Source organism: Tenrec ecaudatus, chromosome 14 (genome assembly GCF_050624435.1).
Source record: "Tenrec ecaudatus isolate mTenEca1 chromosome 14, mTenEca1.hap1, whole genome shotgun sequence".
Classification (NCBI taxonomy): domain Eukaryota; kingdom Metazoa; phylum Chordata; class Mammalia; order Afrosoricida; family Tenrecidae; genus Tenrec; species Tenrec ecaudatus.
Window position 1 is genome coordinate 44,972,270 of NC_134543.1, and position 22,120 is coordinate 44,994,389.

Consider the following 22,120-nt stretch of genomic DNA (forward strand, 5'->3'; position numbering starts at 1 on the left):
ATGGGGTCCTGGTGAGTAGGCACTGAGGTAATAGACCAAGTAGAACGACAACTGATATAAGTATGACCATACTATATATATATATATTTTTTTTTAATCAAAGACTGTTAGCAATTTTTATTTGGAAAAGAATGATCAGAGCAAGTATCTTTTAATACATAATTAGGATAATCTGTATTAGAAATAGTACAAAATTTTAAAAACAAGCTCATGATTTTGAGATTAGTCAGCTATTTTGTATTTAAATTAGGATAGTTGATTTTTTTTTACCAACAGATAAATCAATTTATTAAAATAGTTTATTTAAGCATCTGCAATGGTGACTTCAACCTCTACTCCAGGCTCAATACTGATGGAAGTGATATGCTTCACGATCTCAGACGGACTGTGCAAGTCAATGAGACGCTTGTGGATCCTCATCTGGAATCGATCCCAAGTCTTAGAACCTTCCCCACAGGGAGTTTTCCTGGTCGTGATTCTCAGTCTTGGTAGGCATCCTAACTGGTCCCTTCACTTTCGGGTTTTTCTCCTTAGCCCCTCTGATCAAGTCAGCACACACTTTTTCCAAGGATTTCACGTTGCGGCTGGTCAGAGTAATTCTAATTCGGTGAATGGCCACCTCTGGTTCCACAGGTGTCTTTCCGGTGTCCTTAAATGCCATGGCGGCAGGGCGCTTCCTGACCGACTTGTTCCTCGGTGGCTAGAGCGAACAGCGGTGAGTCAGGAATGGGAGCGAGGACGGAGCACGACTGGACGACGGCCGCGTCTTCCTCAAAGAGCGGATAGTTGATTTTTAAAAATCATTTATTAGGGGCTCACACAACTCTTACCACAATCCATACATGCATCAATTGTGTAAAGCACATTTGTACATTCATTGCCCTCATCCTTCTCAAAACGTTTGCTCTCCACTTAAGTCCCTGGCATCAGCTCCTCATTCCTCCACCCCCCGTCCCCCCTTCCTCATGAACCTACCGCACAATATTTGTCCTTTTACGATTGATTTCATTCAGCCTAATATTTTTGAGGTCCGTTAAAATTGTGAAATGTATCAGGGCTTTATTTTTCCTTCCTGGCTGAGTAATATGCCATTGTATGTATGTACCACATTTTGCTTACCCACTCATTTATTTATGGATATTGAGATTATCTCTATTTGTTGCGGTTCATGAATTGTGTGGCAATGATCATTAGTGTACATATTTCCATTTGGGTCACTGCTTTATCGTCTCTTGGATATATGCCGAGGAATGGAATTACTGGTCATATGGGGTTGAACCGCTAACTGCAAGGTCAGAGGTTCAAAAATGACCAGCCTCTCTAAGGGAGGACAGGGCTTTCTACTCCCTTAAAGAAATGCAGTCTCAGAAACTCACGGCGGGGTCGGTCGGGCAGTTCTCCCTTGTCCTATAGGGTCACTGGGTCAGCATCAACTTCAAAAGCTCATGAGAAAATGCAATTGAGAAATAATGGAATTTCTCCAAGAACTTTCTGAAAGTCCCAAATATGGCTAAATAATTAAGTCATGCATGCTCTTGTTCCGATCGAAACTCCCGGATGACAGCGAGGAACAAACAAACCCACCGCCCTTCTCGATTAGGCGCCCCTTGCTAAGTCGTCTGTTCCCACCAGACCCAAATTCCCTGCCTGCGTGGCCGCGCGGGTTGCCCACCTCTGGGGGGCCTGGGCCTTCAGAGGGCTTCCAGCGCCCCGCCTGCCCGCCCCGCCCCACTCCGCCCGCCCCGCCCCACTCCGCCCGCCAGCCCCGCCCACCCCGCCTGCTCGCCTCGCCCCGCCTACCCCGCCCCGCCCCGCCCCACTCCGCCCGCCCCGCCCCACTCCGCCCCGCCCACCCCTCCTGCTCGCCTCGCCCCGCCTACCCCGCCCTGCCCCACCCCGCCCCGCCTGCCCCGCCCCGCCTTCCGCCCCTCCCCGCCCCGCCTGCCCGCCCGCACTCTGGGCGGAGCCGCGGCGCGCTGCGCCCACCCGCCCGCAGGGAGCGGGAGGGCAGCGTCGAGGCTGCGGTCGCCCGGTCGGCGGGCGGAACTGCGCGAGCACCGCCGCCATGTGCTGGGAGTCGTGGCTCGCGCTGTGCGCGCTGCTTCTGCTCCTGGTGCAGCTGCTGCGCTTCGTGCGGGCGGACGGCGACCTGAGCCTCATGTGGGCCGAGTGGCAGGGGCGACGTCCAGGTGAGGGCCCGCCACGGCCCCGCGGCTCCGGGGGAGCGGCCTAGAGCCGAGCGGCCGGACCTCGCTGGCTGCGCCGCCCCCGCCCCCGCCCCCCGCCCCGGGTGCCTGGAACCGCCGGGCGGGAGCCTGTGGGAGCGGTGGGACGGGGCTGAGGAGGCACCGCGCTGCCCCCTGTTCGCTTCCTTGCTGAGCGGAAGATGGCAAGCACTGGGGACCGCCGCGTCGCCAAACGGTAGTGGAAGCGCGCTCTTCCCCCGTGTGACTGAGGGGAGCGGGAGCTGTTTACCGCCCACTTCTCATCTCCCGGAGTTTTGAAACCAGACCTGGGACTCTTGCGTCACGCAGCTCCCTGCACTGGGGTTTCACACGGTGGGGCGAGCGGGGTGCGTTTTGCCCGCAGTGAGCTGCTTACCGGCCAACCAAAGGGATGGGGGCCGGTTCCGCGTCTTTCGGTGCCTGGCCTGGGCGGGAATCGACTCCTTGGCAAGGAGATTGGGTCTGAGCGTCATTTTCCACAGGCCTCCCTTGCGTTAGAGGCGCCGTGGTGATCACGAGTTGCGCTGCTGACCACGAGGCTCCGCGGAGCAAGACAGGCTTTCTACTCGAGTGAAGAGTTAGAGTCTCTAATGGGGCGGCTCTGCCTGCCCTCTGGGGTCACCGCGCGGAGAGAGCCGCTCTGTGGCAGTCAGTATGGTTTGTTTTGGGATGTTGCATGAACGCAGGTGTAGGTAGGTTAAAATTGAACATATTATCATTTGTTCTTTTAAAATATCTTTTGCTTTCTTTTCAATTGAAGTTTTTCTTTTATCTTGGTATTGTTAAGGGGTTCTTTTTGGCATGTTTTTCTGTATATGCAATCTAGAATAGGTAAATCAATACGGACAGTAACTAGATTAATTTCTTAGGGCAAGGGAGGTTGAGGGGAAATGGAGAGCTAATAATGAGTACAAAGAAGAAAATGTTTTAAAATTGATTGTGGTGATGACTGCACAACTCTATTTTAATATGATTAAACCATTGAATTGTATGATATGTGAATAATATGTCAATGAAACAAAATCAAGAAAAAAATAAACGTAGCTTATGTGCTAGCTAGTGAGCTCTGTGCTTAACACACACACCCTCTGGTAGTTTTACAACTGCCTTACAAAGTAGGCATGATTCACCTTATTTTTTAGGGAAACTGGTGCTCCAATTAAATGATCTACCCAGGCATAGGGTTTACTGGGTGGGAAAGGCCAGGGAGGGGAGTGATTCCCTCAGGACTAAGTGTTTTGTTGTGCAAGTACTCAAAGCATATGAGGTTTGCCGAATGTGCTAACTTGTAGTTCAGAAGATTGATGATCCTTTCTAAATGAAAATGTGGGAGCTGAAGGTGGGGGTGTGGGATGCTGAAGAAAGGGGAGGGAACTGGGACTGATTATGCTTACAAACAAACAAACAAAACTCACTGTCATGGAGTCCATGCTGATTCCTAGAGACCTTATAGAACTGCTGTTCTCAACCTGTGGGTGGTGACCCTTTGGGGGTTGAACGACCCTTTCACAGGGGTCCCCTGATTCATAATAGTAGCCAAATGACAGTTATGAAGTAGCAACGAAAATAATTTTATGGTTGGGGGGGGGTCACCACAACATGAGGAACTGTATGAAAGGGTCGCAGCATTAAGAAGGTTGAGAACCACTGCTATAGAAAAGGTAGAACTGCCCCTGAGAGTTTCTGAGATTGTAATTCTTTAAGGGAGTAGAAAACCTCATCTTCCTCCTGAGGAGCGGCTGGTGGTTTTGAACTGCAGCCCTTGAGATTAGCAACCCCACAGGTAGCCCCTATATCACCAGGGCTCTTAGATTATACTTTTAAGGAGGCAAAAATTCATTCTGGGGACTGTGACTTTGGTGGCCTCTCAAAAACCCAGTGATACCTGACAAAATCGTATTTCTTAGTATTTCGTTTGATTTCCCCTTTGGGTTTTCTTGGATTCCACATACATGAGCAGGATTGATATTGATGAGTTTGTGGAAGAAACACAACATAGATCAATGGTAGCCAACTATGGCCATCTTTTTCTGCCTGGATTTTGCCTTCTAGAAATCAGCTCTGCAGGTGGACTGGGCTGCCTCTTGTGACCTTGTGGATGCAGTCCGTTTGTACCCTCAGTGCTTTTGTGTTGAATTGGACTTTAAGGATGAAGAAGAGTTTATGCTTCATGACTTAATCCTACAACTGTCATTCAATCGTCATCACTTATGTCACGTGTTGAAAAGTCTGACAAAATCTCAGTGACTATTGCGCTGTCTGCCAGGTAGTTACGGTAAGTTAGATTCTCATATCAAGCACAAGTTAAAAGTTAAGATCCTTGAAAAGAATTTTTCAGTGATTAGTCTCATTTTATAAGCTTGAAGATGAATTTTTTTTTATCACAGTGGTGGTATTATTTTAGAGCAGTTTCTTAACTTTTAACTTTCTCTTGATAATGAATATTATTTTAGACCTGTTCACGCTCTCCCCTAAAAAAAGAGAAAGAAATTGCTAGGAGCCCTAGTGGGATACACATTGTACTGCTAATCTCAAGGTCAGCAGTTCAAAACCACTAGCCACTCTGAGAGAAGAAGGTTTTCTACTCCTGTAAAGTGTTACATTCTTGAAACCCATGAGGGTAGTTCTACCCTGTGCTGTAGGGTAAGCCTGAGTCAGAATTGACTCAGCGGCAGTGAGTTTGGCTTTGAGTATAGAAATTCCTCATTTGTGTATGTAATTTAATACTTTCTAATATATTTAGGTAAATTAATTACACTGAAAGGTACTCAGGGGATTCAGATAGTTAATTGATAATAGCTCTTAAGTTTTAATTTAACTTTTGACTTAATGTACAGTACACAAACAGATACTTAGTATGACTGGTATTGAGACTTCGTGGGGCGGCAGTTAGAGGAAACTGTTGAGTTGTTGGGGAAAGGATGGAGCAAGCTTCAGTGAAGATGGTGGTAGGCCAGAAAGCTAGGTCAGCTCTATCAAGGTTAAAAAATCCTTCTTATAGTTTTTAACCTTTTATCATTTTAAAATATCGCTAGCACATATTAAAACACTTTCAAAGAGCAAAAGGATCTACAGTGAAAACATTTCTCCCCCCCTGGTTCCTAACCACCCAGTATGGTTTTTCTCTGGAGGTAATCGCCATTTCCGGCCTCTTGTGTAGCCTCATAGGTCCCCGGGTAGCACAAGTAGTTTGCAATGAGCTTCTAATCAAGAGTTGGCCGTCCAGACCCATCCAGTGGCATCTCAGAAGAAAGGCCGGGTAACCAAACCTTGGGGCAGTTCCACTTTGTGACTTCTGGGTCCCATCAGGTGGAATTGACTCAGTGGCAACAGGTTTGGTTTAGTGTGGAGTGTCCCTTAGAGAAATCACTGGTATTTTCAAACGTGTATTCCACATGGTGAAATGTCAGGGCACAAGTCCAGGGTAAGGAATCCTGGCAGAGAAGCATGTGTGAGGAGAATGCAAGGTTCAGCTGACAGCCACCCCATCTGAGTGCACTGTGAAGTGGCTGTCAGACAAGATTAGACTAGCCTGGCTGCATCTGTAGATGTTTCTGCAGCAACAGCTGCGAACAATAACAGATGGCTTCTGATCACTTGCCATGTGTGCTGGTCACTGGAGACATAACAGTGACTAAGCCATCATGGCCCAGGCCTGCCTTCTGGGGGACCAAGGAAGCAACGTAACTGTTGCCTGCTCTGCACATGGAATCCTGGGTCCTGTTCTGGGTGTCCCCTTCTCTAGGAATGCTGGCCTGCTCGATTGAGTGCAGAGTGGCGTGAGCACAAGAGTGAGGCAGCATGATGCCCTGTCCTGTGAGGGGAGGTAGCAGGAACATTTCTCACTTCAGCCTCCACTCCTTTCTCCACAGAATGGGAGCTGACTGATATGGTGGTGTGGGTGACTGGGGCATCCAGTGGAATTGGCGAGGAGCTGGCGTACCAGCTGTCTAAACTAGGAGTTTCTCTTGTACTGTCAGCCAGAAGAGTGGACGAACTGGAAAGGGTCAAACAAAAATGCCTCGGTAAGTAACAAAATAACCACGGTGCTTCCTAGAAAGAAATCCTACGTCATCAGAATCCAAACTGAAATACAGTTTGGGGAATTTTAGGAGAAAGAGTGGGGTTTTCCTTCGCAGAAAACTTCCCAGCTCTTAACGCTTCAAGTGCTTTGGCCCCAAAGCTCGTTTGTTCTCCCAACTAGCGGTTCTTTTTTCTTCTCTTGTTCAGTTGCCTTTCTACCATATTGGACTGGTTCTTAATATTAGAGATTGGATACCTTCTTGTCTGAGAGAAAGAGAGCAGCATGGTTCTTCTGCCTGGCATTGTCTTAGCTGTCTGGTGCAGCTGTCAAAGGGAGACCCTAAGTCATGGCCTTAGCAGACAGAACTTTTCATTCTCTCACAGTTTAGGAGACTCGAAACCCGAATTCAGGGTGCCAGCTTTTCTTTCTTGGTCACCTCTAGAAGAGACTTCTTTTCCGCATCTGTGAGCTCAGCACTCCTTAGGGCTCTCCCTGTGTCTTGACACCAATCTTTCCCAGGCTCCAGCAGGTTCTCATCATAGGGAACCCCGATCTAAAGAATGGTGTCCTGGCGGTGTAGTGGTTACTTGTCGGGCTGCTGGCTGCAAGGCCAGCAGTTTGAAACACCGTGGAGTGAAAGACGCATCTCCTCTCAAAAGGAGCTACAGTCTTGGAGCCTCACAAGCACAGTTTGACTGTCCTGTGGGATCACTGTGAGTCAGTCAGCACCGACTTGATGGCAGTGAGTTGGTATTTGTTGAGTTTATGCATTCCACCACGACTGCTCTTTTGCCTTGGTGGTGGTAGCTGGGTCCCTCCTCTCTTTGGTGTCTCTTTCCATTTATGTGGCCTAATAGACAAAGTGATGCTGACCACATCCCAGGGAGGTTCCCCTGACATCCAACCAGGGCGATGTCCTGAGGAAAGTTGCTGCATCCCACCCTCATCCTCTTACAGCTCATTAACCGATCACATTCGTCACCTCATGGCGTCTGTCTTTCAGTCTAGATAACTGCCAAATTGCCTCTTTCCCTCTCTGCCAGCCAAGTTGACACATGACCATAACTATGGCAGGAACTAGAAAGAATCCATGCTGATGTAACTAAATAGCTAAAAACCAGTATGGATTTGTGTATATGAAAAAGATATCGATAAAGTATGTGTAAAAAGATCTGTAATATATAAAGGAAAAAAAGCTAAATTGGGATGATACAATAAAAATTATAAATGGATTTAATATAGCCTTCATTTTCACAAATAGGGCAATAGCACTGATGTGTGTGTGTTGTTGTTATGTTCACATTGGAAGTAGCCTTAAGTAATGTGTAACTGTTTGTCACGGGTCATTTGGTACCAAAACAGATCATTTGTAAATTTTCAGCCGATTATTTTTGGTCATTTATGTCCACGCATCTTCCATTTTGCACTCTTTAACTTTGCTGCTCAAGCTAGCCACCCCAAGATGAGAGTCGCCATACTGTCTCTCCGCAAGGCCACACAGCCTCTTTCATGTTACACTTTCAAAGGCCTTTTGTGTCACTGAACTGGGCCACTTCTTGTGGGCATTGCTCTGCCCTGCTATGACTTGCAAGTCCGTCCGTCCCCCTCCTCCAACCCCACCCCCGGCCCAAAGTAGATGAATTATATGAGCCTCACTTAGCTGGAGCCTTTCACCGGTGAGGTCATAGGTGCACACTTTTTCATGTCTCTGGATACATTTCCTTTTTCTCAGACCCCTAGAATAAAGCCTTTATACTTCCCTTGTATTTTTCTCGTTTCCTTGATTTTTTTATGGCATATTACTTGTTGTATTTCATAGTTGAAGGCAAAGAAAATTAGTTATAATTTAAGCAGAAGTAAAAAGGGTCCAGTTACAGCCAACTACCTATCTTTTGACTTATAAATTCCAGGATTGTGTTTTTAATTTGCCTCCTGGAATCTTAACGTCTGCAGGGAACCTTGTGCATGTCATTTAGCTGTCAGACTCTGAGCTTCAGACGGATTTTAAGCATTTTAAAGTTTGTAAAGTAGCAGCTAATCTTTGTGAGTTGGCCACAAAACAAAATGTACTTTGAAAGAAATTGTTGTAAAGTACTCGCATTGTTTAGCTTGTAGGAGAAGCTTACTTTCTGCTGTGTCTGTTTCAAGTTGAAATGAGGTGGCCCCGTCAGCATTTTGTCTGATCTGCTGTTGCTATATAATCACCAGTCCTCTTCTGCATCACAGAGAAACTCTTCCTCAGGATCATTCAGAATTGAGAGTTAGTTGCCAATTCTTTTTTTATAACTTTTTATTTTATGTTTATTGATTGTGATCCCCACAATGCACCATCACTTCTTCCCTCCTGCCCTAGGTTTTCCATGTCCTTTCTGCCTTCTTTCCTAGCCCTTATGAACGTTGCCCTTTTAATCTGAAATGATCAGTGGTTCTGAGGCCTGTGCACACTCTAGTGTTACTGTTCCCCTTATAGATGGGTCCGTAATGTAGCCATAGGGTAAATTCAACTCCAGGCCTCAAGGGTGCTACCAGGGCTTCTACCAATCTCTGTAGTGAAATATTCTTGTTAAATAACAATGCATGGATCAAGGGGCTTGAGTGAACAATGACATGATCCCCACACTAATTTTTAAGGGTTTTTTGTTGTTGTTTAGAAAATGGCAATTTAAAAGGAAAAGATGTACTCGTTTTGCCCCTTGACCTGACCGACATAAATTCCCATGAAGCGGCTACCAAGGCTGTTCTCCAGGAGTTTGGTAAAGTAAGTTGTATTGAGTTGGTAAGGTTTTGCTTTGATGTATCTGCAAAAGAGATCCCCATCTGTGTTGGTTTCATTAATGGACTTTAAGCAAAAGGGATTCAGGCAGTGAGAACTGGCCCGTGAGTTGGGCCTCCTTATCTCTGATTTTTATGGCTTTAGGCCCAAAGAGCTTTCCCTATCTTAAAAAGTACAAATTTCTCTGCGTAAAACAAAGACCAAAAGTCATGCCATTGAGTCGATGCTTACTCCCAGGGACCTGGTTGGAGAGGGTAGAACTGCCCCTGTGGGTTTCTTTCTGAGACTGTTTACGGGAATAGAAAGCCCTTTCTCCTCGGGAGCAGCTGGTGGCTTTGAACCGCCCGGTCCCCAGCTCAATGCATAACCACCATGCCACCAGGGTTCCACTATTAGAGCAGAGGATGCAAAAAGTTCACTGTGGCTTTGATTTTTATAATATTAATTACCTTGCAGGAAGTCATTTAACATGGAGATTTAAGTCCATAGTGCTTTGCTGATTCTTGTTTTGTTCACATGTATGACTTCTGAAACAAAACCATTGTTCTGTTGGTTCTTCAAGTTAGACCCTGATATGCCCCTTTTCTAATTTTATTTAACTAGATTGACATTCTGGTCAACAATGGTGGACGATCCCAACGTTCATTGTTCATGGACACCAGCCTGGATGTCTACAGAGAGCTCATGGTGCTTAACTATCTAGGGACGGTGTCCTTGACAAAATGTGTTCTGTCTCACATGATCGAGAGGAAGCAAGGCAAGATTTTCACTATCAACAGCATCGCAGGTTTGATAGCTGCACCCCTTGCCAGTGGGTATTGTGGTAGCAAGCATGCTCTTCGGGTAAGGCTCAAACTCAGCTCTGCTATAACTCACCTAAACATCTCTTATTAAGTGTACAGTTCTCATTGCATTAGGCCATTGAAATTGGGCAGTGACTGGGGGAGACAGACCTTTGGTAAAGGGTACCCCCAAAACATGCTATGAAAGACTTGAGCCACACATACCTCTGACTTATTCAGGAAGCATGTCTTGAGCACATACACTGGGACATGCACTGCAGAGGATCATGAGGACAGAAAGATGAGAAGATCTTTGTACACATTGTCACCCTCCATGGGACCATACTGCTCACTACATCTTCATGGCGACCTAGAAGGTTGAGACATTCATTAGGTTTTACAGGATCAGAAAGTGAAGATGAGGAGGATTTTCCCCCTTCTCCGTGAGCAGTATGTATCCTCTTTCTGGCTTCCCAGATAAGTATAAAGTGAACCGATCATTGGAGATTTTACACACTGTACTAGATGAGATTTCAAACAAGGGGCACTTTTAATACTGAAAAGGTTGGCTTACATGGACCCCTCACCTTTTGCTATAAACTGGCAGAAAGTTAAAGGTATGAGGATTCCTCATTCAGGTACAGAGGGTTTTTTGGCTTGGTAGGTTGGTTGGTTGGTCTTCCAGCCAGGCACTGGGTTAGGCTCTGACAGCATGCACCCTCTTGGAAGGCCATGTGCCCTGTAGCAGCATGGGAGGCTGGTATCTGAATGTGCTTTGGGTGAGATGTTTAGGCTTTTCCAGTTAGCCCATCCTAATAGCAACCATGAAGTCTGGAACAATCCCCTGATTTAGGGAAAGAGATGAGGGGAAGCAGAAGGCCTGTTGCCTACTTACTGATTTAATGATCTTAATCAAATGATGACATGACCAATGTCTTTAGTTTGTAAAGGTCTAGCTGATTTTTACCATAGCCGTTCCATAGGCAGTCATATTTCCATCTAGTCCTCTATTATCTTATCACCTGCCCCCCAACTCCCTCCAAAAGAAGAAGGTTTGATAGCTTAGTTACCTAAGACTGCTACACAGAAATACCACGCCTGGGTGGCTGTAACCAACAGAGATTTAGTCTCGCATTATTTAGGAAGCTAGAAGTCCGAACACAGGGCACCGGCTGTTGGAGGCGGCTTTCTCTCTGTGGCTCAGGGGAGGTCCTATTCCATAGCTCTTGGACCATCTTCATATAGCATGGGGTTTACCTTCTCCCCTCTCCAATCCCCTTATTTGCCTCTTTAATCTCTATCATATCTCAAAGGAGAGTAGTTTAAGACATACCCTACCCCGATACTGCCTCATTGACAGAGGAAAGCCACCCCTAAATGGCATTAAAACTACAAGTATGGGGTGAGGATTTACAGCGGCATTTTGCGTGGGGGAGGGGGGAGCACAATTCAATCCAGAATGTTGGGTGACACGAAAGCAGTCTGTTAAAATACATCGCCAAAAAATGGAATTCTTGTTGAGCATCTCTGCTGATCCTTCCTGCTCCTCCTCACCCCTATCGTTGGCACTTCAGACCCCTACCTCACTCTAGACTGTAGGGAATTGGGGAAACCCATACTCCAGGGAGAACATGCACACAGCCCTTTTGGAGTGGGGCCGTGGGGTCTGGTTTGCGGAGTGTACATCAGACGCTCCAGTGCTTATCGACCAGCAGAACCACTGATGTGAGGACCCGCATGGCCAAAGGGTTTGTGAGTCAGTCAGATGCAGGGGTAGCTGCGAAGGTCTGGTCTCAATTGCCCACAGTTTTTAGGTTTAAAATGCCTAATGCTCTTGTATAATTCTATTGTCTGTCTTTTAGGCAGGCCCTCTCAAACCTATATTTTAATAAATATGTTGCTATTGTCCTACATAAAAGGTTGAAGTAATTTTAAGCCTATAAAAGAAAAACAAGGTCTGCCTTTAATGTTATTTTTTTTTAATTCTTATTAGGTATTTTGTTTTTTTGCCTGTAGGGTTTTTTCAATAGCCTCCGCATTGAACTTGCTGCATACCCTGGTATAATAATTTCTAGCATTTACCCAGGACCTGTGCAGTCAAATATTGTGAAGAATGCCTTAACTGAAGACCTGAAGGTAAAGATTTCTGCTTGAGAAATAATATGAATGCTTTTAATAGATACATATTGGTGATGTATTACAGCATCTTAGTTCATGCTAGAGCTGCTTAGCGATAAAACTAAGACATTAGCTTAGCTGAATGCTTTGCCATCCAGTTTTAACCAAGGCTAACGAACTTGCTACCTTATATGTCATCTAGTCTCATGCGAGTTATCAACACTTAAGAAACCCAGTTTCTGACAATTCACACACAGCAACATTGGAAGAGGTCAAGTAGCTTAGTTTTGATCTATCAAATCTCACTGGGACATTTAGAGGGATTCTATTGAAGGAGGTTCAAGAAAGCTTTGCTGAATTGTGATTACTTTAGGTTAGGCTTGCTGAAGCCTGAGCACCCCTTGGCTCACGGATTACGCACTGTGATCTAATAAATGGATAGCAAGTGTCTCACAAAGAAGAATACAGTATAACTCAGTAACACCCCCCTGCCCTCCCCCTCCCCCAGGACTACAAAGATTTATTTTTACTAGGCATAAATATGTATATGCTTGTATATAAACTGTCCTAGATATATATTGTCTTATTTTCTCTGGAGGCTCTCCGATAAAGTTGAAAATGCACCCAATTGGAAGGGAGAGACTTGGAAACCTGTCCTAGTTGTACCATAGGGCCTGTGTGAACACAGATGAGTTACTCCCTCTCTGTGCCTTGGTTTATTGATTTGAAGAAGGAAAGCTGGTTAATAAGCGTAGCAGTAACAGACATTTTCACTGCCGAGAAACCTCTTTTATATTCTTTCTCCACTTCTTCCCCGTGGGCCCATATTTTATGAGATTTCATTTGCTAAATGTGTGTATTTATAATTTGCTTAAAATTTTATTAACATATCATTATCACTCAGCTCATTAAGATGATGTAGTTCTAATCAAAAGTTAAGAGCCTTCATGTTTTACTTACCTGCAGAAGCTTAGCTTATAAGAGTTATGGTATCTGCTAGGTTTTTGGGGTTTTTTTGTCTGTTACAAGGTGTGGAAGCCACCACTAGTACCAGTGGGGCCTCGCTATGGGGCAGGAGGCCCCGCGAAAGGAGTCACATCATTAAAAGGCCTTTGGGATCGTGTCTATAACTACTCAGCATTCACTCTATAATCTGTTCATTTTCTAAGCCTTTAGGTAATGCTGGAGACCAGTCCTTCAAGATGGCAACCAGTCGTTGTGCCCAGTTGATTTTAATCTCTATGGCTAATGATTTGAAAGAAGTCTGGATCTCCGATCACCCCTTTTTGTTCCTGGCATACTTGGGCCAGTATATGCCAACCTTTACTGGGTGGCTAAGCTGCAAATTAGGAAAAAGAAGAATAGAGAATTTTAAGAGTGGCGTGGTAAGACCAATTTACATGTTTTTAAAATAATACGTGTCGATTCTGCAGAAAAGTACAAACTTTGCTAGTGTTTGAAAAACGTTTCTTACTACTCCTCTGCCAACCACATGATATATATTAAAATATATATATATCCCTTAGCTTCTCTGTTGATTTGCTATAAATTATGACTGGCTTTAGAAAAAAGCTTTTTAGAAGATAAAACCAAATCAAAGATTGACTGACATTTCTTCTACACTTACTAATTGACCTCGTGGTGTAGGGGTTACACGTTGGGCTGTGATCTACTGTCAGCAGTTCGAAACCACCAGATGCTCTGTGGGAGAAGGAGTGGGACTTTCTACTCCTGTTAGCAGTAACAGTCTCTAAACTCAGGGGCAGTTCTACCCTGTCCTAGTAGTTTGCTTTGAATCAGCATTGACTTGATAGCAGTGAGGTTATTTTTTATTGTTTGACTAATATTTGTACATAATTTGCTCATTGAGTACGTGGAACAATGTTTCTTAGATTTTCATCAGAGCTATTTAGAATTGAAGGAGATAGCCTCTTTAGTCAAGGGTTCTTCGCACACTCATCTCTTACTGCTGGTGTTGCCTATGCCTGACTTCTTCAGTTCTAGCCTATGACGGTGTATTCTTATGTTCCAAATGCTTTGGTCCATTGCTTCTCCACTCTCAAACTCCTGTCCATCCTGCAAGTCTTAGTGCAGGCGTCAACTCCTCAGGGTGATACTGGGCCTTCCCTCTGCTTCTTTCTGGACCATGTGTCCTTCAGCCCCAACTTTGCCCATCAAAGCATTTACTATAGTGTCATGTGCAGTAGATACATGTACACTGGCCAGTCCTGCTTCCCTCTCTGACCTCCTTCCTAAAGTTCTCTGCACATCTTAAGATTCCCCTCTGTCCATGTCCAGGAAAATGTGACGAATATTTATTCTTTTAGTGCTCATTCTTACAGCAAACAGGGAATATGAATTATATATTAAGATTTCTGAGATAATTATAACCAGCAGAAGACTGGAATGTGTAAGCAGCACAGAAAATGTTAAGCTAAAATTTATGGCTATCATTATACAAAGAACATGTCTTGTTGCTGATGGCTTTTATTGTTATTTCTTTCATTGATTGTGTATATGTGTATATCACATAGCTATAGATGAATTATAAAAATCATGTGTACTATTACGATATGCTTACTGTTAAAACTCATGTTTTTATTTTCTTTCTAATCCTGGGTTTGATGGTAGCACTTAGTGGAATTCAAAGACTTAAGTGTGACAGAGAAGGCATTAAAAAAATCATTGTTTCAGAGGTACAAGTGGGACCAGCAGCTGGGGATTTTCTGTCCCACTCTAGTAGTTGTTGAGTTCCTAGCTGGGGCAAATGGTTAATGTGCTCAGGCATTAACTGGGCGGTTTGAGTTGATGCAGAAGTGCCTGTTACCTACTTCTGAATAACACACTAACTAAGAACAGTTCCACCTTGACACACGTGGGCTTGCCATGAGTGGGACTGAGCTGACAGAATTTAGTTCTACAATTTTTAGGATTGAAAAACACTAAGCTATACTGAATCCTGTTTACCAGGCTCCTTCCTCCCCGGTCCCCTTACTTAGAGCAAATTCTTATAAATGGTAAATTATTATTTTAGGGATTATCAGTTTGGCTTGCTTTCTTCATTAAATGATAGATGGAAAGTTCACAAATCATTTTAGAATTACCCATCAAATATTTTAATTCAAAATACTCTGACTTATTCTTTGGAATTGTGACATCCTGGTGACTTAGTGGGTTACGAGTTGGGCTGCTAATTGCAAAAGCAGATCAAAACCACTAGCTGCTTCATAGGAGAGAGATGAGGATTTCTGCTCCTATTGGAAACCCACAGTGGCAATTCTAATCTGTCATATAGGGTTGTCAAAAGTCAGAATCAACTCAATGACAGTGAGTTTTTAATTTTAACAAAATTGAATTTATTACACAATTAATCTGTTGTAGGTATTATTTTGTACTGTTCCAGAATAATAATAGAGAATTCTTCATGTAAGAAATGGCATGGGCAGATGCTACATAGTACTTACTACTGTAGAATAAGTTAGAATTAGATAATTTTTTGTTAAGTGTAGTGTTTTGGTTGTGATTTTTATTCTAACTTACGCATCTCCCCAGGTTTTGTAAACATTCTTCGCTTTGAATCATAGAGACATAGTTCCTACAAACAAGGAATTGTCAAAACTGAAGTAAATATAAGGAGGGAACTGTTTCATGTCTCCCATTCTGTTACAGGATGCAGACTCCTCATATTTTACATCCTTGAAGAAAAAGCACAATTGAAGGAACATTTGGATTTTTCAAGCTCCTGGATAGAGATGGAAAACACAAAAATAACAATCTTATGCACTTAAGGCTAATTTATGGTTTTGATTTTTAATAGATGTAACTTCTTTCAACATAATAGATGATGGATTACTATGAATCTTACAATAAAATAACACATATTCTTAGATAAAGAGTATTTTTAAGTACTGTAGTATAGATTCTGAAAGTCAAGGTTTGCAAAATACTAACAAAAGCATTACAGTAATGTATTTAACCTAAGTGTATGAACTATTTCTCAGAAGGCAGAGTGGTGGGCCATGCACAGTCAGAAATGGTCCTACCCCTAGATGCATACAAAGTCTTGGAAGAGTAGATAGGTTCACAAATGACTGTAATTTGAAATGTAAATAGGAATCATAAAAACCAGCATTTATTAAACACCTGTTATCTCTATTTTCTGTACTAGTGTGCTTTGTATTACTTGATTCATCCATTCCTCCAAACACATTTACAGATGGAGGAAGAGACCCTACAGCAATCAGGTGTTACTTCCATAAGGTCACACAGTGAATAAGGGGTAAAGCCAGTATGAAACCCTGCTCAGGACTATTGATAACTTCTGAACATTATAGTTATTATAATATTTTCCTTTGACTTTTACCACCTTGCAATAGAAAGCATCCACAGGCCCCAATAGGAAATCATCGATATTTCTTGAATATCTACTTTCAAGAAAGCTGTGACAAAAGACAAACATGATTCTTTTTTATTATTAGTTGGAATTTAATACATTTATCAGTATATTTCAATTAGGTCAAGTAGAATATACAACTACTACCACAATCAGTTTCTAAATATTCTTTTTGTAAGTGAACTTGGCACAAACATGATTCTTATCTACAAGAAATTCAAAGTTTAGCAGGAGCCAAAGTAACATCCACAAAATCATGGTAAATTAGTTGTTGGATAAGTTGGAGGTCAGCTTTATGCTATGCAGGGAAAGAACAAAGTCGCTGACTTGTGGCAAGACAGTGACCAAGTAGGCAGCTTGAATTGGAAGTCTGTGGAGATCGGTGAATGGGAAGATCGGGAGGTCCAGTAGGGGATCTGAGGCTGTCCGTTAATTCCTGCAACAACCCAGAGTGCTTCCCTGAATGGGGAGCCAACTTCCACACCCCGTGGAGTCCCAGGGACCCATGGCCTGGTGCAGGTACTGCTCTGGCCTGCACTGCTGTGGATCCCACTATGGTGACCACCACTGATCATCCACCAGCACCCTGGCTGCTGTCCTAAGCTCGCCATCTGCTAAGTGGAGGCTCATGCAGCCATTGTTGAGACCCTAAACGAACTGGGGCCCTCCCTCTGCCTACTGGTGGATCCCATCTCCACGACCCACATTCTCCTTCCCTTCCCCCTGCTGCCCACACTCAGAGCTGTATGCTAAGCTGACAGCTGAGGCTGGGTCCTACTCCCCTCCCCCATCTGCAGTGGCTCTAGCCATGGACAGACCCCCAATGCCGCCCTGCTCCCTTGCACCTTGTGCCCCATGCCCAGGCCACCACTTCAGACCATCACCTGTGCATCTGTGGACAGATTTCATAGCCTCAAATAGACTCCTATAGATACCTGAGTGGTGCTTGAATTAACTCAGTGTGACCGTGGAGCCTAATGACAGGGACATCCAACCCTCCCTCCAAACAATCCTGATAAGCTAGGGTGAGAGGTAAATCCCAGTGGGACATAGCCACAACATGCGCCCTCCCGTCCCCCTGGGCAGTTGGCTATGGGCAGCTTGCGGAAGCATTCCTACTAACCTCCCACAAAGAGAGCCCAGGGATCTTTGACTCCCGGGAAGATGGTGCCAAGTTCCTCCAAAACAACATGCAGATAGCAACTTGGCTCAACAACCTTACCTAGAAGGGAGAAATAAAATGCAATGTTAGAAGAAGTCCTGAACTTAATTTCATTTATAGAAGAAGCAGACAATGATCTGCCACAGAAAGGTATCTTCAGAATGCTGCTTGGACTCATACAGGATATGAGGGAAGCAATATCGAAAAAGGATGAAATGATAGAGGAAATAAAAGCCACATACCAAAGGAAAAATACAAGCGTTAAGGGATGAGGTAATAAAAGCAAATAACAAATTCAGACTTTACCAACAGATTAGAAGAAGCAGAGAACCATACCAGTGACCTGAAGGATAACCATACAGGCTTCAACAAACAGGAAAGACAAGATAATCAGATAAACAACCTGAAGAAAACAGAACGATGTCTGATGTTATGCATAGGAACAACATTAGAATAATTGGACTACCAGAACAAGGCACAACAAAGAAGTCAACAGAAAAAATAGCCAGGGGACTCTTAAAGGAAAACTTCCCCAGGTTAATGAATGAAAATCAGGCAACCATTCAGAAATCTGAAAGAACACCATCTAGACTGAATCCCAATAAGGATTTGCCAACACATATACTAGTTAAACTATCCAAATTTGAGGAAAAGGAGATAAACCATAAGATCACCTAGGAGAAAAAAGGCAAACACCTATAAACTTCCCAAATAAGAATATGCTCAACCTATCAGTGGAGACCATGAAGAAGAGGACAGAGGGGAGTAACATTCCAAAAGCTGAAAGAAAATAATGCAAACCTAAGAATACTCTACCCAGCCAAATTATCAAGCTAGAAGGAGAAGTAAGAGTCTTCCTAGACAAGGAAAAGCTCAAAGAATACATTAAAAGAAACCCAGGTCCACAAAAAATCCTTGCTGACCCAGTATGGGCAGAACAATAACACTCACTGAGCACAAATAAGAGACCACCACATAGAGTTAACTCCACCCAAGGCCAACACATTGAAAACAGCCCCCAAGATAGCATTGGCTTAACGGTGAAAAGACAAGAATGAACCACACACATGTACAATGCACTGATAAGGGAAGTAGAAAACCACCCAACAGAAAAGGTATGAGATGACATCACAGAGTCCACAGATGGATGTAATAAACTCAGTATCAATGGACTGAACTATCTCATAAAAACACAGACTAGTGGGCTACAACCCATTGATCTGCTGCCTACAAGAGACACATCTCAAGCTTGCAGACAAAAATAGGCTGAACATTAAAGGCTGGAGGAAAATATGCTAAGCAAATGGCAATATTTTTTTTAAAGCAGCGAACACCCCATGGGGAGTGGCAGGTCTGCCCAGACCACACAGGAGCACACTAAGAGCAAAAGATACCTGTAGAGAAAGGACAGCAACTTTGCCTACTGAGCTTTGAGGACGACATTTATCGCTCGGAGCAGCCAAAACACAGAGGACTGTAGGGTCGGCCTTACAAGGAGACATGAAGTTCTCTTACTAACCCACAACACTACAGAGGGCAGCACCAGTAACAGTGGGAATTGTGCCCGGTCTGACACCGACACACACACACACACACCAGGGTGTAACACAAAGGGAGTGCAACACAGCAGTAAAGGGAGCAAAGCAACAAAATCCCTGAGGAATTTTACTGAGGAAATTATACTTCAGACTTGGCACACCAAGAGACTTGATCAGAAAGCATTCATAAAGGTAGCAGTCAGACCTGGAACTATTCATAGGCTATTTTTTCCCCTTTTTTTCATGTCTATATAAAATAGGCAGGATAAACTATCCTGAGGAGAAAAAAAATGGGACTGGCAAGTCGGGGGAGACAAGGGAGAGGAGGAGGTGGGGGGAAGGGGGAGGGGAGCCACCAAACCCAGGGACAAGGGACCAATGAAAAGGCTACACAGTACTATGAAGGCCTGTACTCCAATGAATTCAACAACTTGGAGGACATAGACAAATACTTGGAAAAACAATCCTTCCCTAGATTAACCCCAAAGGGCAGCAAGAACCTCAACAGACCCATAGTGATAGAAGAAATAGACAAGGTTATCAAGGGATTACCAACAAAAAATTCCCTGGGCCAGACAGCTTCACAGAAACTGACCAAGCATTCAGGGAAAATTGACAGTACTACACAAACTCTTCCAGAGCATAGAAAAAGACGTCAAACACCCGAACCCTTTTTATGAAGCTAGTAAGACTGATACATGAAGTGGGCGTAGATCCCACAAGAATCAAGAACTACAGACCGCTATCTCTAATGAACATCAATGCAAAAATCCTTTAATAAGATATTGGCCAATAAAGTACAAAAGCATATAATATGAATAATTCACCATTACCAGCTGGGATTCATTCCAGGGATGCAGGGATGATTCAAGATCCCAAAGTCCATCCACAATATTTGGCACATTGCCATGAAAAAGGATAAGCACCACAAGATATTATCAATAGATGTGGATAAAGAATTTGACAACATCCAACACCCATTCCTGTTTAAGATACTCAAGAAGCCCCTCTCCCCAGAAGAATTTATTTCAGAGGACAGCACTGAAGCTGCAGCTCAGGGAGAGGGACATGTCTGATCAGAGCACAGGAGCAAATGAAGGGGAGGAAGAGAAAGGAGCACAGGAGCACATCCTAGCCCACCAAGTTTTGGGCATGATACTCCTGCTCAGAGCAACCAATCCACAGCGAAGACCACATGGCCGGCCCCACTATGAGACACGACATCCCTCACTGACCCACAGCTCTACAGGGGACAACAATGGAGACACTGTGTGGGAATTACACCTGATCTGATCCCGCCACACCGAGGCAAAACACTAAGGTTGTGCAACAGAACAGCAAGGGGAACAGCAAGGAAGTCCCCAGGAAATATCAAAAATAACTTTGGGGCCAGGGCTTGGCACCCCATCAGACTCAACCAGAAACACTACTAAAAGCCAACAAACAGTCCATTAACTAACTACAAGCTTTCCTTTTATGTTGTGATTTTTTTTTTTGGTTTGGTTTTGTCATTGGCTTTTTGTTGTTGTTTTGTTTTCTTTTGTTGCTTAGTTTTGTTCTGTCTTGTTTTTGTGCATGTTATTATCTCCATAGGTCTGTCTAAATGAGATACGCTGGATGAACAATCTGGAGGAGAAAACAACGGGACCAACAGCTCTGGTGAGACATAGGAGAGGGGGAGGGGGGAGGGAAAGGAAGTGGTGTTAACAAACCCAGGGATAAGGGAGGAACAAGTGATCCAAATCGGTGGTGAGGAGGGTGTAGGAGGCCTGGTAGGGTGTGATCAAGGGTAATGTAACCAAGAGGAATTACTGAAACCCAAATGAAGACTGAGCATGATAGTGGGACAAGAGGAAAGTTAGAGGAATAAAGGAAAGAGCTAGGAGGCAAAGGGCATTTATAGAAGTCTAGCTAAGGCATGTACATATGTAAATATATTTATGAGGATGGGGAAATAGATTTATGCATATATATATATATTCAGTATTAAGGTAGCAGATGGACATTGAGCCTCCACTCAAGTTCTCCCTCAATGCAAGAATACTTTGTTCTATTAAATTGGCATTCTATGATGCTCACCTTCCCGACATGATTGCTGAAGACAAATGGGTGTATAAGCAAATGTGGTGGGGAAAGCTAATGGTGTGTGGCTATCAAAGATATAGCATCTGAGGTCTTAAAGGCTTGACGGTAAATAAGTGGCCATCTAGCTCAGAAGCAACAAAGCCCACATGGAAGAAGCACACCAGTCCGTGTGGTCACAAGGTGTTCAAGGGATGAGGTATCAGGCATCAAAGAACAAAAATTCATATCATTGTGAATGAGGGGGAGTGCAGAGTGGGGACCCAAAGACCATCTTTAGGTAACTGGACATCCCCTTACAGAAGGGTTGCGTGGAGGAGATGAGCGAGGGTGCAATGTAGCAATGATGAAACATACAACTTTCCTCTAGTTTCTAAATGCTTCCTCCCCCCACTCCCACCTCTATCATCAACCCAATTCTACCTTACAAATATGGCTAACCAGAGGATGTACACTAGTACAGATAGGAACTGGAAACCCAGGGAATCCAGGATGGATGATCCCTTCAGGACCAGTGGTGAGAGGTGATATTGGGAGGGTGGATGGAGAGTGGGGTGGGGTCCATATATAACCTTCTACCTGGGGGACGGACAACAGAAAAGTGGGTGAAGGGAGACTTTGTACAGTGTAAGAAAAATAATTTATAAATTATCAAGGGTTCATGAAGGAGTGGGGAGGGAGGAGGAAAACATGAGGAGCTGATGCCAGGGGCTTAAGTGGAGAGCAAATGTTTTGAGAATGATGAGGGTAACTAATGTAGAAATGTGCTTTACACAATTGATGTATGTATGGATTGTGATAAGAGTTGTGTGAGCCCCCAATAAAATGATTTTTTTAAGTTACTCAAGAAGATGGGAATGAAAGGAACATTTCTCAATGTAATACAAGCTTTAACATTTTACTAGAGGTCTTAGCTAACAACATAAGGCAAAGGAAAGAAATCAAAGTTATTCATCCATATTAAGACAATGTGAAACTCGTTATTCGCAGATGATATGATTTTATATATGGAAAATCCCAAAA

At 43.9% G+C, this 22,120-nt stretch overlaps 1 protein-coding gene and 1 pseudogene across 2 annotated transcripts; one reads left to right on the forward strand and one right to left on the reverse strand.

Moving 5' to 3' along the window:
* Nucleotides 1–303: 303 nt before the first annotated feature.
* LOC142426127 (small ribosomal subunit protein uS10-like) lies at nt 304–691 on the reverse strand (annotated as a pseudogene).
* A 1,288-nt stretch (nt 692–1,979) lies between these two features.
* Nucleotides 1,980–16,077, forward strand: DHRS7 (dehydrogenase/reductase 7). 2 transcript variants are annotated; one of them, XM_075531218.1, is made up of 7 exons: nt 1,980–2,189; nt 6,098–6,250; nt 8,901–9,007; nt 9,626–9,865; nt 11,821–11,940; nt 13,092–13,307; nt 15,592–16,077. In XM_075531218.1, exons 1-7 carry the CDS (start codon nt 2,066–2,068, stop codon nt 15,637–15,639), a joined length of 1,008 nt encoding a protein of 335 aa, XP_075387333.1. In that variant the 5' UTR covers nt 1,980–2,065; the 3' UTR covers nt 15,640–16,077. The 2 variants fall into 2 exon arrangements, with proteins under 2 accessions (XP_075387333.1, XP_075387334.1); XM_075531219.1 differs by lacking the exon at nt 1,980–2,189 and adding an exon at nt 2,285–2,421.
* Nucleotides 16,078–22,120: the final 6,043 nt, after the last annotated feature.

Bases quoted from the DNA above. Each gene is read 5' to 3' on its own strand.
- DHRS7 (XM_075531218.1), top strand. From the start codon at position 2,066: ATGTGCTGGGAGTCGTGGCTCGCGCTGTGCGCGCTGCTTCTGCTCCTG. The intron at 9,008-9,625 runs GTAAGTTGTATT...TTATTTAACTAG, and splicing joins TTCTCCAGGAGTTTGGTAAA to ATTGACATTCTGGTCAACAA. The intron at 9,866-11,820 runs GTAAGGCTCAAA...TTTTGCCTGTAG, and splicing joins GTAGCAAGCATGCTCTTCGG to GGTTTTTTCAATAGCCTCCG.